The 15,158-nt window shown below is 38.8% G+C and overlaps 1 protein-coding gene across 4 annotated transcripts in view; it reads right to left on the bottom strand.

Annotated features, from left to right (window-relative positions):
- The window catches only part of LOC121508157 (lymphocyte-specific protein 1-like), a 53,894-nt gene that overhangs the window by 19,980 nt on the left and 18,756 nt on the right, over window positions 1–15,158 (bottom strand). For 2 of the 4 annotated variants that reach the window (XM_041784780.1, XM_041784754.1), the window contains exons 3-9: window positions 8,657–8,909; window positions 6,912–7,027; window positions 6,470–6,803; window positions 5,182–5,295; window positions 5,011–5,034; window positions 4,335–4,376; window positions 1–13 (exon numbers count right to left, since the gene is read on the bottom strand). The exon at window positions 1–13 is cut by the window's left edge and continues 19 nt beyond it. In XM_041784780.1, the coding sequence (XP_041640714.1) occupies window positions 1–13; window positions 4,335–4,376; window positions 5,011–5,034; window positions 5,182–5,295; window positions 6,470–6,803; window positions 6,912–7,027; window positions 8,657–8,909 (896 nt within the window). The remainder of the gene's footprint in view (window positions 14–4,334; window positions 4,377–5,010; window positions 5,035–5,181; window positions 5,296–6,469; window positions 6,804–6,911; window positions 7,028–8,656; window positions 8,910–15,158) is intronic. The other 2 variants (XM_041784772.1, XM_041784764.1) reach the window with 2 other exon arrangements.

Here is a 15,158-nt window from a genome sequence, read left to right on the forward strand (position 1 = left end):
TCCTCTCTATGATCTGAGGGAAGAATCAGGACAATAAATGGTTAAAAGTTAAAAGAATATTTTAACATGCACATGGTAAAAGGTAATCAGACATTTGAGAAGACATGCTCCAGTGTTGGTCGTCAAGGAAACCACTTAAATCTGAGTGATGGCAGAAAAAAAGAGCTGTTCAGTGGAATAAAATCTGGTATAGTAGAGTTTATTATGGTATGGTATACAATGGTGTGGTATGGTATGGTATATAACAGGATGGTTATTATGGTGTGGTATGGTATATAATGGTATGGTATAGTTTATTATGGTATGGCATATTATGGTATGGTATGATATATAATGTATGGTATAGTATATTATGGTATGGTATGGTATATAATGGTATGGTAATGTTATGGTATTGTGTAATATGGTATGGTATATTATAGTATGTATGGTATATTGTGGTATAATATTTAATAGTATGGTATATTATGGTATGGTGTATTATGGTATGGTAAATTATGGTATGGTAAAGTGTATAATGGTATGGTATATAATAGTATGGTATAGTATATTATGGTATGGTACATTATGGTATAGTATATTATGATATGGTATGTTATGGTATGGTATAGTGTATAATGGTATAGTATAGTATATTATGGTATGGTATAGTATATTATGGTATGTTATATAATGGTATAGCATATTATGGTATGGTATGTTATGGTATGGTAAAGTATTTTGTGGTATGGTATAGTATATAATGGTATGGTATATTATGGTATAGCTTATTATGGTATGTTATGGTATGGTATAGTATATAATGGTATGGTATAGTTTATTATGGTATGGTATATTGTGGTATAGTATATTATGGTATGGTATACTATTTAATAGTATGGTATATAATGGTATGGTGTATTATGGTATGGTAAAGTGTATAATGGTATGGTTTATAATGGTATGGTATAGTATATTATGGTATGGTACATTATGGTATAGTATATTATGATATGGTATGTTATGGTATGGTATAGTGAATAATGGTATAGTATAGTATATTATGGTATGGCATTTTATGGTATGGTATAGTATATTATGGTATGGTATAGTATATTATGGTATGGTATATTATGGTATAGCATATTATGTATGGTATGTTTTGGTATGATATATTATATTATGGTATGGTAAATTATGGTATAGTATATTATGGTATGGTATATTATGGTTTGGTATAGGATATTATGGTATGGTTTATAATGGTATAGCATATTATGGTATGATATGTTATGGTATGGTATAGTATATAATGGTATGGTATATTATGGTATAGCTTATTATGGTATGTTATGGTATGGTATAGTATATTATGGTATGGTATATCATCGTATAGTATATTATGGTATGGTATGGTATGGTATAGTATATTATGGTATGGTATATTATGGTTTGGTATAGGATATAATGGTATGGTTTATAATGGTATGGTATAGTATATTATGGTATGGTATGGTATAAAATGGTATGGTATATTATTGAATGATATTTTATGTATGATATATTATGGTATGGTATATAATGGTATGGTGTAGTATATAATGGTATGGTTTATAATGGTATGGTATAGTATATTATGGTATGGTATGGTATATAATGGTATGGTATATTATGGTATTGTTATAATGGTATGATATATTATGGTATGGTATATTATGGTATGGTATATTATGATATAGTATATTATGGTATGGTATATTATGGTATGGTATATTATGATATAGTATATTATGGTATGGTATAGTATTTAATGGTATGATATATTATGGTATGATGTATTATGGTATGTTAAGTTATGGTATGGTATATAATGGTATGGTATAGTATATCATGGAATTGTATATTATGGTATAGTATATTATGATATGGTATGTTATGGTATGGTATAGTAAATGATGGTATGGTACAGTATATAATGGTATGGTATATTATGGTATAGTATATTATGGCATGGTATAGCATATAATGGTATGGTATTTAATGGGATGGTATATAATGGTATTTTGTATAATAGTATGGTCTATATGGTATGGTAGAGTATATAGCTGTATGGTTATTATGGTGTTGTATGGTGTAGTACATAAAGGTATGGTATAGTATTTTATGGTATGGTATGGATTATTATGGTAGTGTATGGTATATAATGGTATGGTATTGTTATGATATGGTATGGTGTATTATGGTATGGTGTATTATGGTATGGTATGTTATGGTATAGTATAGTATATGATGGTGTGGTATATTATGGTATGGTGTATAGAGCATGTATGGTATATTATGGTATAGTATGCTATGGTATGGTATAGTTTTTCATGGTATGGTATATTATTGTATGATGTATTATGGTATGGTATGTTATGGTAAGGTATAGTGTATTATGGTATGGTATATAATGGTATGGTATATTATGGTAAAGTATATAATGGTATGGTATAGTATACAATGGTATAATATATTATGGTATGGTATGTTATGGTATGGTATTGTATAAAATGGTATGGTATATTATGGGATGGTATGGTATATTATCGTATAATATATTATGGTATGGTTTTGTATATTACAATATGGTATATTATGGTTTGGTATAGTATATTATGGTATGGTATATTATGGTATAGCATATAATGATATAGTGTATTATGGTATGGGATGGTATAATATTTAATGGTATGATATATTGTAGTATGATGTATTATGGTATGGCATGTTACGGTAAGGTATATAATTGTATGTTATATAATCGTGTGGTGTAGCATATAATAGTATGGTATATATTGGTATGGTATATTATGGTATTGTGTATAATGGTATGGTATATTATGATATGGTAGAGTATATAGCTGTATGGTTATTATGGTGTTGTATGGTGTAGTATATAATTGTATGGTATAGTATTTTATGGTATGGGATGGCTTATTATAGCATGGTATGGTATATAATGGTATGGTATAGGATTTTATGGTATGGTATATAATGGTTTGGTTTGGTATGGTATGGTATGGTATGGTATGGTATAGCATATAATGGGATGGCATATAATGTATGGTATGGTATGGTATAGTATATTATGGTATAGTATTTATTGGTATGATATATTATGGTATGATGTATATTGGTATGTTATGTTATGGTATGGTAAAGTGTATGATGGTATGTTATATTATGGTATGATATATTATGGTATGTATGGTAAATAATGGTATAGCATATAATGGTATTGTGTATAATGGTATGATATATTATGGTATGGTATAGTATATAATAGTTTAGTATATAATAGTATGGTATATCATGGTATGGTATAGTATATTATGGTATGGTATATTGTGATATAGTATATTATGGTATAGTATTTAATGGTATGATATATAATGGTATGATGTATTATGGTATGGTATATTATGGTATGGTATGGTATATAATGTTATGGTATATTATGGTATGGTGTAGTATCTAATGGTATGATATATTATGGTATGGTATATTATGGTATGGTATGATATATTATGGTATGATATATTATGGTATGGTATATTATGGCATGGTAGTGTATATTATGGTTTGGTGTATTATGGTATAGTATATTATGGTATAGTATATTATGGTATGGTATATTATGGTATGGTATAGTATATTATGGTATGGTATAGTATATAATGGTGTGGTATACTATGGTATGGTATGGTATATTTTGGTATGGTATAGTATATTATGGTATGGTATATTATGGTATAGTATATTATGGTATGGTATAGTATATTTTGGTATGGTATAGTATATAATGGTATGGTATACTATGGTATGGTATGGTATATTTTGGTATGGTATAGTATATTATGGTATGGTATATTATGGTATGGTATAGTATATTTTGGTATGGTATAGTATATAATGGTATGGTATACTATGGTATGGTATGGTATATTTTGGTATGGTATAGTATATTATGGTATGGTGTATTATGGTATGGGATGGTATAGTATATTTTGGTATGGTATAGTATATAATGGTATGGTATACTATGGTATGGTATGGTATATTTTGGTATGGTATAGTATATTATGGTATGGTGTATTATGGTATGGTAATGTTGTGGTATGGTAAAGTATATAATGGTATGATATATAATGGTATGGTGTACTATGGTATGTATTTTTTATAATGGTATGGTATATAATAGTATATTATGGTATATTATGGTAGTTTATGGTATGTTATGTTATATAATTATATTTTACTGTATTGTATTGTTATTATATGGTTCCACAATCCCATCATACAGCAGTGCTCACCTTGCATCTACTGTCTGTTGAAACTCTGCTGTTTGCTTCATCCTGTAGAAAGATACAGATCCTGTTAGCTGCAGAAGCTCAGTAATAACAAATATTTTTCATAGAGCCCTTTTACTTTGGGAATACACACAAACACGCATGTGATTTACAGCAGACCCTCATGATGATCTGCTTGATCCCAGCACTTCACCAGTTTACCTCCCTCCTCCCTTATGCAGCTGAACTGTGATGTAGGGTGACCATAAATCCTGGTTTTATTGACTAAAACTTAATGTCCAGAGTCCAAACAAACATTTATAAACTCAAATATCTCTGTTTTTGAACATTCACAGTTTTATTAATCTGGAATACCAAACCAATGCACCTTAATGCAACACTGATTTATTTGAACATGTCATCTGCTGGTTGTTAAGCTGCCTGTGTCTAGTGAAGCTCTATGCACATTTATGTGAATCATTAATCTGATGAGGACTGAAGATGGAAATGATCATATAGCTTTGATATGGCATATTTACATGCTTTTATTTATTAGTTTTAAATAAATAAATGAAAATTATTTCTGATCTTAGGTTAAAAAGTGGTTCATAAACAATCATCATAAAGTCAGATAATACTGGCAATGATAGTTAATAATCTCAGGTGCAAGCATGTGAACAGAAATGTGAGCAGGGCTTACCGGGTAAAACTGGATTAAGAGTTTCTGGAGGAGACACACAGAGGGGAAAGAAAAGGATGGTTTAGTTTATGATCTTGCATTATAACCAAACACTTCATTTGGGTCACGACTGAAAGGTGGAAAATGGCGACAACGTGACCTTTAAGACGCTGCCTTGGTCTGCTGAGATACCTTAAACGTGGGGCTCATGGGTCCGTAGCAGTTGAACGTCTCGTCTCCTTCACTGCTGCTAACAGAGACTGAAGGCGTCCTGTTCACCTCATCACTTCTACTGACCTCTGACCTCTGGAACACAAACACCAACATTCATAAATCGTCACTGGGCTACTGATCTGTTAGCTCCTGTAAAGAGAGGAAGTCCTCCTCTAACTACATGTCAAAGACTCACTAAAAGGTTTCAGGCATCTGAGCGTTCTACCAGCAGGGACTGTGATGATATTCTATTCAGATCCAGGTTAAATAAGGAGTTTGCCGCCTTTAGCAGCTCTAACAGCCTCCTCTCTTCTTGGAAGGGTTTCCACACAGTCTTGGAGTGTTCCTGTGTGAATGTGTGTCCATTCATCCTGTAGAGCAGAGGTCATCAAGTCCATCTGCACAAGGACCAGATTTAGTCTCAACAGAAACTCCGGGGGCCGGACTTTAAATATACAAAATTAAATAAATAGTTTGGTCTGATTGAAATATTATTGTAGTAGTATTTGTACTGTAGTTTAAACTACAGGACATTTTAGTCATCACCAGTAAGATCTAAACCCTGTTATCTAGAAGGCAGCAGGCCTGACAACAGGATTGGACCCCTGAAAATCCAAGAGAATGGGCCCTCCCTAATTGTCAGTTAGCACCAGTATTAACCCATTTTGACACTTTTAACCCCTTTTTGATACTTTTTGCCTCACTAACCCAATTTTTGCATTCTTAACCCCTTTTAAACCACGTTTCCTACATGTTTCATCCCCTTTGTGCCACTCCTTTTCTCCATTTTTGACACTTTTTAACCCCTTTCATTACATTTTTTTCAACAATTTTTGCAACTTTAAAACCATTTTATACACCCGTGGGTCTGACTGGAACACCTGAATTTAATAATTAACAGGTGTGGATGAATACTTTTGTCCACATAGTGCATATCTACCCTCATGTAAAAACAAAAACCCTCTGAACTTGCTGAATGCCCACCCAGACAGAAAACTGAGTGCACACTGGCAAACGACAGCTGAAGAAATTTGTTAGATCTTACATCAGGCCCCATTTCTGCACTTTTACAGCCAAACACATGTTCTTTAACTTTACTACTTCAGGATTAGAAGCCAAGTCAGAGAGATTTATGAACTGTGAGGATTGTTGTAACTTATGCATGCTTTTCAAATCTGAACATACTTGGTGATTTGTGAGAACACATCCTTCTGTTAGGTAGAAAAAGCACGAATCATGGGCAGGTGGAAAAGCAACTGTCACCAACCTCGTCTGGCATCTCGCCTTCCTCCTCCTCCTCGAGCTTCTCCTCCCTCCAGATGTGAAAGTCTTCCTTCTCCTCATGTGCGGAGCCCAGCTCCTCCTCCTCCTCCTCCTCGAGCTTCTGCTCCCTCCAGATGTGAAAGGCTTCCTTCTCCTCATGTGTGGAGCCCAGCTCCTCCTCCTCCTCCTCCTCTTCCTCTCTGTAGCCCTGTCTGCTCTCTGTTGGCCTCCTCACCCTCTGCAGATCAGGATGAACCTCCATGTCCTCCTTCTGCTCCTCCTGTTTCAGCTCCCCATCCATCCTGCAGCCTCCTCTGCTGTGGAGGACAGGAGCTCCTCTGATCAACACGGTGAGAAACCGTCATCATCTGAGCTCATAAAATACGTTTACACTGAGCAGAACAACCATTCATTCTTCACTGTAAAAGACACAACAGGGAACAGACCGTGGCTTCATCGTCCCCGCCACCAGGTAGGACGTCCTGTCAGGCAGCCTGACGTCCTGTGGGAGGAAGACTGTTGAGCTGTAGGACATCCTGACTTCTTTTCTGTTGCTTGACATCTAAAATGATTGAAAAGGAAAAGAGATAACATTACATGACTCTGGCACCGAAGAGTAGAGGGGTTTCAAAACCTTAGCCAGGGAAAAATACTGTCACACTTTGGAAGGTCTTAGATTCCAGAAAAATGTTGTCAGAATGAAATAAAAGACCAGTCTGAACACCAGAGAACTCACAAATAAAACAAACCCTATTCAAGCACACGGGAAGCTCCCTCTCTGGTGGATTTGTTGGAGCATCCAGGTCAATCTAAAGCTCTAGTTTCACTGTGTTTATCTGAGGGACCATGTACCTTCCCTGGTGGACCATGTACCTTCTCTGTTGGACCATGTACCTTCTCTGTTGGACCATGTACCTTCCCTGGTGGACCATGTACCTTCTCTGTTGGACCATGTACCTTCCCTGGTGGACCATGTACCTTCTCTGTTGGACCATGTACCTTCTCTGTTGGACCATGTACCTTCCCTGGTGGACCATGTACCTTCTCTGTTGGACCATGTACCTTCTCTGTTGGACCATGTACCTTCCCTGGTGGATCATATACTTCTCTGGTGGACCATATACTTCTCTGTTGGACCATGTACCTTCTCTGTTGGACCATGTACCTTCCCTGGTGGACCATGTACCTTCCCTGGTGGACCATGTACCTTCTCTGAGGGACCATGTACCTTCTCTGTTGGACCATGTACCTTCTCTGTTGGACCATGTACCTTCCCTGGTGGACCATGTACCTTCTCTGTTGGACCATGTACCTTCTCTGGTGGACCATGTACCTTCTCTGTTGGACCATGTACCTTCCCTGGTGGACCATGTACCTTCTCTGTTGGACCATGTACCTTCTCTGTTGGACCATGTATCTTCTCTGTTGGACCATGTACCTTCCCTGGTGGACCATGTACCTTCCCTGGTGGACCATGTACCTTCTCTGTTGGACCATGTACCTTCTCTGTTGGACCATGTCCCTTCTCTGTTGGACCATGTACCTTCCCTGGTGGACCATGTACCTTCCCTGGTGGACCATGTACCTTCTCTGTTGGACCATGTACCTTCCCTGGTGGACCATGTACCTTCTCTGTTGGACCATGTACCTTCTCTGGTGGACCATGTACCTTCTCTGTTGGACCATGTATCTTCTCTGTTGGACCATGTACCTTCCCTGGTGGACCATGTACCTTCCCTGGTGGACCATGTACCTTCTCTGTTGGACCATGTCCCTTCTCTGTTGGACCATATACTTCCCTGGTGGACCATATACCTTCTCTGTTGGACCATGTACCTTCTCTGTTGGACCATGTACCTTCCCTGGTGGACCATGTACCTTCTCTGTTGGACCATGTACCTTCTCTGTTGGACCATGTACCTTCCCTGGTGGACCATGTACCTTCTCTGAGGGACCATGTACCTTCTCTGGTGGACCATGTACCTTCTCTGAGGGACCATGTACCTTCTCTGTTGGACCATGTACCTTCCCTGGTGGACCATGTACCTTCTCTGTTGGACCATGTACCTTCCCTGGTGGACCATGTACCTTCTCTGAGGGACCATGTACCTTCTCTGTTGGACCATGTACCTTCCCTGGTGGACCATATACTTCTCTGGTGGACCATATACTTCTCTGTTGGACCATGTACCTTCTCTGGTGGTTTTGTTGGAGCTTCCTGGGACTGTCTGCTCCATTCTGGGTTACGGCCCTCCTCTCGGTCCTCCTGATGGTTCTCCTCTCCAGTCTCTGGTTTCTCTGATGTTGTAGATCTCTGCAGTCTGGCCCCGCAGGTGTCCTGTACCTCCTGCTCATTCCGGTTCTCCAGTCTGTGAGTCCAGTCGCTGAAGCCTTCATCTTCCTCCAGGACCAAACAGCAGCTTGGCTTCAGCTCCTCGTCTGGACTAGAAAGAGATAGAAACCACATCAGTCAGATCCTCAGTGAGTCACTGCTGACCCTTGTTCAGCCACTTTTTTCTCTCATGCCTTGATTATCTCATTTAAACGATTACTTGAACATGGCAGAGTGTGTTCTAACATGAAACCTGATTCAAACTCTCTCTACATTCTCCATTATCTTTGTGCTCCTTTCAATCAGGGGACTACACACAACCATGGAGAGGTGGAGGTCTGTATGAGACGGTGACCTCTAGTGGACGTAAATGACAGCTGTGAGTGTGAGGGCTGTGGTGTTCTTCAGATGTTCCTGTAAACATAACAGGGGTTTATAGCTTACAGCCACTTGGGTCTGGATCCTGATAACCAGCCCCGTGTCTCTGATGTTAACCTATTAAAGCATTCTGATGAGGTAGAGTGTTGACCAGGTGACAGGTGGCAGACTGCACCTGCAGCCTCCGTCTCCATGGAAACAGTAAACAGAGTAGCAGTCTTGTCCCAGGTCAGCAGAGTGGACCTCCTGAGTGCTTACAACATTAAAGCTGAAGTTCTCTCCAGAGGGCTCCCTGTGGTTTGGTAATGATGGCTGTGTTTGTTTTAAACTTCAGCTAATTCAGGTTCAGAAAGGATCGATTAATTAAAACTGCTGGCTCAGCAAAACAAAAGCAGAATCAGATGCCCAGGATTAGATCTGCTATTCATGATGGCTTTAACTGTTTGATAGTCTATCATGGCTCTAAATACCAACAGTATTGGATTTATCTGTGGCCTTTATTTAGACAGGACAGTGGGCAGCATGGAAGAGAAGAGACAAAGAAGGAACGGACTGAACACACATCTTAGTCATTTAAAGAGAGCTTTACCACTTTCTGTCCACTGGAAGGGCATCATGGAGGGCATCGTTTACTGTGATGTCTATTCAAAAGAAACCCTGCAGAGCTCTTTGTCAAGGATGTTTACTTAAAGGGACCTAAAGAGGGCACTTTGTCACATGATCTCTACTTAAAGGGAACTAAAGAGGGCACTTTGTCACATGATCTCTACTTAAAGGGAACTAAAGAGGGCACTTTGTCACATGATCTCTACTTAAAGGGACCTAAAGAGGGCACTTTGTCACATGATCTCTACTTAAAGGGAACTGAAGAGAGCACTTTGTCACATGATCTCTACTTAAAGGGACCTAAAGAGGGCACTTTGTCACATGATCTCTACTTAAAGGGACCTAAAGAGGGCACTTTGTCACATGATCTCTACTTAAAGGGAACTGAAGAGAGCACTTTGTCACATGATCTCTACTTAAAGGGACCTAAAGAGGGCACTTTGTCACATGATCTCTACTTAAAGGGACCTAAAGAGGGCACTTTGTCACATGATCTCTACTTAAAGGGAACTAAAGAGGGCACTTTGTCATATGATCTCTACTTAAAGGGACCTAAAGAGGGCACTTTGTCACATGATCTCTACTTAAAGGGAACTAAAGAGGGCACTTTGTCACATGATCTCTACTTAAAGGGACCTAAAGAGGGCACTTTGTCACATGATCTCTACTTAAAGGGACCTGAAGAGGGCACTTTGTCACATGATCTCTACTTAAAGGGACCTAAAGAGGGCACTTTGTCACATGATCTCTACTTAAAGGGAACTAAAGAGGGCACTTTGTCACATGATCTCTACTCAAAGGAAACTAAAGAGGGCACTTTGTCACATGATCTCTACTTAAAGGGACCTAAAGAGGGCACTTTGTCACATGATCTCTACTTAAAGGGAACTGAAGAGAGCACTTTGTCACATGATCTCTACTTAAAGGGACCTAAAGAGGGCACTTTGTCACATGATCTCTACTTAAAGGGACCTAAAGAGGGCACTTTGTCACATGATCTCTACTTAAAGGGAACTAAAGAGGGCACTTTGTCATATGATCTCTACTTAAAGGGACCTAAAGAGGGCACTTTGTCACATGATCTCTACTTAAAGGGAACTAAAGAGGGCACTTTGTCACATGATCTCTACTTAAAGGGACCTAAAGAGGGCACTTTGTCACATGATCTCTACTTAAAGGGACCTGAAGAGGGCACTTTGTCACATGATCTCTACTTAAAGGGAACTAAAGAGGGCACTTTGTCACATGATCTCTACTCAAAGGAAACTAAAGAGGGCACTTTGTCACATGATCTCTACTCAAAGGGACCTAAAGAGGGCACTTTGTCACATGACCTCTACTTAAAGGGAACTAAAGAGAGCAAGTTATCGCATGATCTCTACTTAAAGGGAACTAAAGAGGGCACTTTGTCACATGATCTTTACTTAAAGGGAACTAAAGAGGGCACTTTGTCACATGATCTTTACTTAAAGGGAACTAAAGAGAGCACTTTGTCACATGATCTCTACTTAAAGGGAACTAAAGAGAGAACTTTGTCACATGATCTCTACTTAAAGGGAACTAAAGAGAGCACTTTGTCGCATGATCTCTACTTAAAGGGAACTAAAGAGGGCACTTTGTCACATGATCTCTACTTTAAGGAAACTAAAGAGAGAACTTTGTCACATGATCTCTACTTAAAGGGAACTAAAGAGAGCACTTTGTCACATGATCTCTACATAAAGGGACCTAAAGAGGGCACTTTGTCACATGATCTTTACTTAAAGGGAACTAAAGAGGGCACTTTGTCACATGATCTTTACTTAAAGGGAACTAAAGAGAGCACTTTGTCACATGATCTCTACATAAAGGGACCTAAAGAGGGCACTTTGTCACATGATCTTTACTTAAAGGGAACTAAAGAGAGCACTTTGTCACATGATCTCTACATAAAGGGAACTAAAGAGGGCACTTTGTCACATGATCTTTACTTAAAGGGAACTAAAGAGGGCACTTTGTCACATGATCTTTACTTAAAGGGAACTAAAGAGAGCACTTTGTCACATGATCTCTACTTAAAGGGAACTAAAGAGAGAACTTTGTCACATGATCTCTACTTAAAGGGAACTAAAGAGAGCACTTTGTCGCATGATCTCTACTTTAAGGGACCTAAAGAGGGCACTTTGTCACATGATCTCTACATAAAGGGACCTAAAGAGGGCACTTTGTCACATGATCTCTACATAAAGGGACCTAAAGAGGGCACTTTGTCACAGGATTTCTACTTAAAGGGACCTAAAGAGGGCACTTTGTCACATGATCTCTACATAAAGGGACCTAAAGAGGGCACTTTGTCACAGGATTTCTACTTAAAGGGACCTAAAGAGGGCACTTTGTCACATGATTTCTACTTAAAGGGACCTAAAGAGGGCACTTTGTCACAGGATTTCTACTTAAAGGGACCTAAAGAGGGCACTTTGTCACATGATCTCTACTTAAAGGGAACTAAAGAGGGCACTTTGTCACATGATCTTTACTTAAAGGGAACTAAAGAGAGCACTTTGTCACATGATCTCTACTTAAAGGGACCTAAAGAGGGCACTTTGTCACATGATCTCTACTTAAAGGGAACTGAAGAGAGCACTTTGTCACATGATCTCTACTTAAAGGGACCTAAAGAGGGCACTTTGTCACATGATCTCTACTTAAAGGGACCTAAAGAGGGCACTTTGTCACATGATCTCTACTTAAAGGGAACTGAAGAGAGCACTTTGTCACATGATCTCTACTTAAAGGGACCTAAAGAGGGCACTTTGTCACATGATCTCTACTTAAAGGGACCTAAAGAGGGCACTTTGTCACATGATCTCTACTTAAAGGGAACTGAAGAGAGCACTTTGTCACATGATCTCTACTTAAAGGGACCTAAAGAGGGCACTTTGTCACATGATCTCTACTTAAAGGGACCTAAAGAGGGCACTTTGTCACATGATCTCTACTTAAAGGGAACTGAAGAGAGCACTTTGTCACATGATCTCTACTTAAAGGGACCTAAAGAGGGCACTTTGTCATATGATCTCTACTTAAAGGGACCTAAAGAGGGCACTTTGTCACATGATCTCTACTTAAAGGGAACTAAAGAGGGCACTTTGTCACATGATCTCTACTTAAAGGGACCTAAAGAGGGCACTTTGTCACATGATCTCTACTTAAAGGGACCTGAAGAGGGCACTTTGTCACATGATCTCTACTTAAAGGGACCTAAAGAGGGCACTTTGTCACATGATCTCTACTTAAAGGGAACTAAAGAGGGCACTTTGTCACATGATCTCTACTTAAAGGAAACTAAAGAGGGCACTTTGTCACATGATCTCTACTCAAAGGGACCTAAAGAGGGCACTTTGTCACATGACCTCTACTTAAAGGGAACTAAAGAGAGCAAGTTATCGCATGATCTCTACTTAAAGGGAACTAAAGAGGGCACTTTGTCACATGATCTTTACTTAAAGGGAACTAAAGAGGGCACTTTGTCACATGATCTTTACTTAAAGGGAACTAAAGAGAGCACTTTGTCACATGATCTCTACTTAAAGGGAACTAAAGAGAGAACTTTGTCACATGATCTCTACTTAAAGGGAACTAAAGAGAGCACTTTGTCGCATGATCTCTACTTAAAGGTAACTAAAGAGGGCACTTTGTCACATGATCTCTACTTTAAGGAAACTAAAGAGAGAACTTTGTCACATGATCTCTACTTAAAGGGAACTAAAGAGAGCACTTTGTCACATGATCTCTACATAAAGGGACCTAAAGAGGGCACTTTGTCACATGATCTTTACTTAAAGGGAACTAAAGAGGGCACTTTGTCACATGATCTTTACTTAAAGGGAACTAAAGAGAGCACTTTGTCACATGATCTCTACATAAAGGGACCTAAAGAGGGCACTTTGTCACATGATCTTTACTTAAAGGGAACTAAAGAGAGCACTTTGTCACATGATCTCTACATAAAGGGAACTAAAGAGGGCACTTTGTCACATGATCTTTACTTAAAGGGAACTAAAGAGGGCACTTTGTCACATGATCTTTACTTAAAGGGAACTAAAGAGAGCACTTTGTCACATGATCTCTACTTAAAGGGAACTAAAGAGAGAACTTTGTCACATGATCTCTACTTAAAGGGAACTAAAGAGAGCACTTTGTCGCATGATCTCTACTTTAAGGGACCTAAAGAGGGCACTTTGTCACATGATCTCTACATAAAGGGACCTAAAGAGGGCACTTTGTCACAGGATTTCTACTTAAAGGGACCTAAAGAGGGCACTTTGTCACATGATCTCTACATAAAGGGACCTAAAGAGGGCACTTTGTCACAGGATTTCTACTTAAAGGGACCTAAAGAGGGCACTTTGTCACATGATTTCTACTTAAAGGGACCTAAAGAGGGCACTTTGTCACAGGATTTCTACTTAAAGGGACCTAAAGAGGGCACTTTGTCACATGATCTCTACATAAAGGGACCTAAAGAGGGCACTTTGTCACATGATTTCTACTTAAAGGGAACTACAGAGGGCACTGTGTCACATGATCTCTACTTAAACGAAACTAAAGAGAGAACTTTGTCACATGATCTCTACTTAAAGAGACCTAAAGAGGGTCCTTTCTCACATGATTTCTTCTTAAAGGGACCTAAAGAGGGCACTTTGTCACATGATCTCTACTTAAAGGGACCTAAAGAGGGCACTTTGTCACATGATCTCTTCTTAAAGGGACCTCAAGAGGGCACCAGTTTCAATTTACCTATGGCTTAGTCCAGCCCTGGAATGCGATGGGCCAATCACAGTGCGTATAGCCACTCTAATACACTTGGACATCGGCTGCCTGACGTCCATTGAACTGAAAAGGAGAAAAGTCTCTAGTTGGTTTTTATGGGGTTTTATTGAGATTTTAATCTTCAAAATGGTCAAATGTGTACATGGGGTACATACGACTCCAACACAAGGTATCCTGAGAGGCTGGGCGACTGAGTGAAGAGTGGAGGGGGCGTGGCTTAGCCATAGATCAATTGAACATTTGCAAACCTCCAGACAAATAGAGCCATGGCATTTTTCCTGAGTCAGCATTGTATTTCCCTTCTCCACCCTTCCCCTCTTCTCATCTCAGAGCGATCGACCAGAGACAGCTATCTCAGCTGATTTAGCTGCTGCATCACTGGACTGAACACACAATTACACACACATACACCAGCCTTTTTCCATGTAATCAGCACAGCCAGGAATAAAGACACCACTGTTAACATTAAGGACGTTAGCATCCAGTCTGTTAGTACAACAAAGACATAAACGGGTCCTGCAACTACAAACATTCGAAAACAAGGCTGATAGTGTTCAGTCCCACT

The sequence above is a fragment of the Cheilinus undulatus genome, linkage group 1, assembly GCF_018320785.1.
Source record: "Cheilinus undulatus linkage group 1, ASM1832078v1, whole genome shotgun sequence".
Taxonomy (NCBI): domain Eukaryota; kingdom Metazoa; phylum Chordata; class Actinopteri; order Labriformes; family Labridae; genus Cheilinus; species Cheilinus undulatus.